Source organism: Scomber japonicus, chromosome 17 (assembly GCF_027409825.1).
Source record: "Scomber japonicus isolate fScoJap1 chromosome 17, fScoJap1.pri, whole genome shotgun sequence".
Lineage (NCBI taxonomy): Eukaryota > Metazoa > Chordata > Actinopteri > Scombriformes > Scombridae > Scomber > Scomber japonicus.
The window spans coordinates 13,694,024-13,697,009 of NC_070594.1; the positions used below are offsets into that span (position 1 = coordinate 13,694,024).

The 2,986-nt window shown below is 45.0% G+C and overlaps 1 protein-coding gene across 2 annotated transcripts; it reads left to right on the forward strand.

Annotated features, from left to right (window-relative positions):
* Positions 1-535: 535 nt before the first annotated feature.
* LOC128376985 (homeobox protein OTX2-like) lies at positions 536-2,263 on the forward strand. Of its 2 annotated transcripts, none has more exons than XM_053336857.1 (3): positions 536-647; positions 1,049-1,200; positions 1,640-2,263. In XM_053336857.1, the coding sequence occupies exons 1-3, from the start codon at positions 536-538 to the stop codon at positions 2,261-2,263; spliced, it is 888 nt and encodes a 295-aa protein (XP_053192832.1). The 2 variants fall into 2 exon arrangements, with proteins under 2 accessions (XP_053192832.1, XP_053192833.1); XM_053336858.1 differs by having other exon boundaries at positions 536-632.
* Positions 2,264-2,986: the final 723 nt, after the last annotated feature.

A 2,986-nucleotide genomic window follows, 5' to 3' on the forward strand; every position in this document is an offset into this window, starting at 1 on the left:
CGCCTAACCTGCATGTGGGTATATGCTAATTGAGTGCCCGGTTGGGGCCCAACGAGTGTGCGCATTTTAACGACAATGTTTTGTTTTTGGTGGTACTAGGAGAGGAGGAGAGGAGTGTGTTTTGGGGGGTAATAAGGGGCGGGGCTATAGTAACTGTTAGGATGTGTGTATGTGTGTGTGGTAGGGGGGTGGGGGGTGTGATGGCGTAAACGCCTGTCAGCCAGACAGAGCATCCTCACTACAGCAGGACAGCTGGGGGTCTCCACTAGGCTTTAAGAGCCCTGCAAGACCAAGGACGCCCACTTCTCCAAACTCACCGCGGTGCGTAAAGGCTGCGCGTAAAAATCAGCGGACGCAGACGAATCCAAACCATCTCTTTAAAATATAACGTTTATGTTTCCTGTTTTGTGTCCTGCTTCAGATTGACCTGGACCTGGTGAAATACCAAACGGAGACGCGTGAGGATTAAAACACTATTTTTCTGCCCTATTTTTCTATTTTTTCCTCATCGGTGCCCCGATCGTCCGGCCGCAGCATGATGTCCTATTTGAAGCAGCCACCCTACACGGTGAACGGACTGAGCTTATCTACCTCAGGAGTGGACCTGCTGCACCCTTCAGTGGGATATCAAGGTAATAAATCTCACGGTGCAACTATTTTCGTTAGTAGAGACTATTTTGGCAAATATAAATATAATTCATCTGGTTTAAATATTAATAAAGAATTGTTACCTCTAACACACAACATGAAATCATTATAACTTTCCAATTATTTGGATTAATCCACACAAAGCTTTTTTTCTTCTTCAAATTTTACATTAATAACTTATCAAGGTTTAAAGTCACTTTTTTTCCTTCATTATGATTATCTATAATAAAACCTGCTTTTACCATTAGCTATAATGGGGTCATGCTTTGAGATCTATTCTACTTCTGACACACTATTTTGGTTGGTAGCATGTGTTTTAAATAAGATTATGGCGCCTTTAAACCAAGCTGTATTTCGTTTCTTATTTTAATAACCATTTCTCACCCTCTCTTCTTATCAGCAACACCTCGCAAACAGAGGAGAGAGAGGACGACCTTCACCCGGGCCCAGCTCGACCTGCTGGAGAATCTGTTCGGCAAGACTCGATATCCTGACATCTTCATGAGAGAGGAGGTGGCCTTAAAGATCAACCTGCCTGAATCCAGAGTGCAGGTGAGTCTCCAACACAAACACCACACAATCCAATTCAGCGACAGTAGATTCGTTATAATTCGCCCATAAAAGGTGCCACTTGAGGGCAAAGTCCTCTTCATTGTTGAAGGAGCACTAAGTCACTTCTTGTGATCACATTGGGTCCTTCTTGTTAATTGATCCCAGTGTGAACTTCTCACAAACGCATAATTGACCCACTACTATTTGGATAATGAAGTTTATACACCCCATAATAATACTAATAGTAGCCTATAGGAAACTGGCTGGTGAATTAATAAAATGAACAGTCAGGAAAACATATTTCTAAAGATCCATACATCCCTGAGAATGTAAAATGACTAATTTAATCATTTAAAGTATATTTTTAAAAATTGGAAACTGTTAAATGAACATGTCTTTACAGAAAATGAAATTAATCAAACTGCACATTTTCTTGCAGGTATGGTTTAAAAACAGACGAGCTAAACATCGCCAGCAGGCCCAGCAAACCCAAAGTGGAGTGCAGAGCAAAGCTGTCAGCAAGCCGGTGAAAAAGAAAGGCTCTCCGGTCCGAGAGGCCAGCTCAGAGAGCGGAGCCAGCGGACAGTTCACGCCGCCCTCGAGCGCTTCACTCCCGGCTGTGAGCAGCAGCGCGGCACCGGTCTCTATCTGGAGCCCGGCCTCCATCTCCCCGCTCTCCGACCCGCTGTCTACCTCCTCCTCCTGCATGCAGCGCTCTTACCCCATGACCTACACCCAGGCGTCGGGCTACAACCAGGGCTACACGGGCTCCTCGTCCTACTTCACAGGGATGGACTGCGGCTCCTACCTTTCGCCTATGCACCACCAGCTATCCGCCGCGGGCTCCGCCATGAGCCCCATGGGCACCAACGGGGTATCCAGCCACCTGAGCCCCGCGTCCTCCCTCTCCTCGTCGGCGTACGGAGCAGCGGGGCTAGGCTTCAGTGGCGCTGCAGACTGCCTGGACTATAAGGACCAAACAGCTTCCTCATGGAAGCTCAATTTCAACGCGGATTGTTTGGATTACAAAGACCAAGCAGCGTGGAAATTTCAAGTGTTGTGAAAGGACATAATGAACAGGACAATTTTCACAGACTGCAGACTAGGCTACAGGCAAATAAAGCCCAGAGTTGGGAGGTTTTTCCACCACTAGGCCCCAGCCGGCTGTCTCACTTGTTGGGTTAACTTATTGAACATTCAGACTGACTTCTCCCCAACTTTGATCAAGGACACGGAACAAATTTGCTGACCAAAAGGAAAAAAGGATAAAGAGAGCAAAAGATCCGAGCTTAACTTGGTTGAGTTAGAGGAATAGGTCAGGTTTTCTTATAAGCTCCTTAAAGACTCCCCTCTCTTGTCTTTTTTTTTTTTTTTTTTTAAATTTTGTTGGCACGCGGAAGGGCCCCTTGATCAAAGCGTTGTGCGTGCGTGTGTGTGTGTGTGTCTGTGTGTGCGTGTGTGTGTGCGTGCGTAAAAGGAAGCGTGTGAGAGCAGCTCTGACATGAACCTGGATGCACTACTTAATTTATGAGAAATATGTTTTAAAACTAGTTATAAGAGACAATCAGCCCGTTTGTGTGTGCTCATAAATGTCCTATATGTGTTTTGGAAGTATTATTTTCACCCCTGTGTTAGATTATTTTTTAAAAGTTGTGATTCTTTGTATAGGCTACTACCTGTATGCGCCACAGCCAGCTGTCAATTTGATAGTTTTTATTTCCATGTCTCGAGTGTTAAATGATAAATTATTATAAGGACGTTTAGTTGAACGATGAAATATGGGTGA

What these genes read in the sequence shown, in the direction of transcription:
- LOC128376985 (XM_053336857.1), top strand. Translation starts at nt 536, where the DNA reads ATGATGTCCTATTTGAAGCAGCCACCCTACACGGTGAACGGACTGAGC. An exon ending in TCAAGGTAATAAATCTCACG is followed by an intron (nt 648 to 1,048) that starts GTGCAACTATTT and finishes TCTTCTTATCAG; the next exon opens with CAACACCTCGCAAACAGAGG. An exon ending in TGCCTGAATCCAGAGTGCAG is followed by an intron (nt 1,201 to 1,639) that starts GTGAGTCTCCAA and finishes ATTTTCTTGCAG; the next exon opens with GTATGGTTTAAAAACAGACG.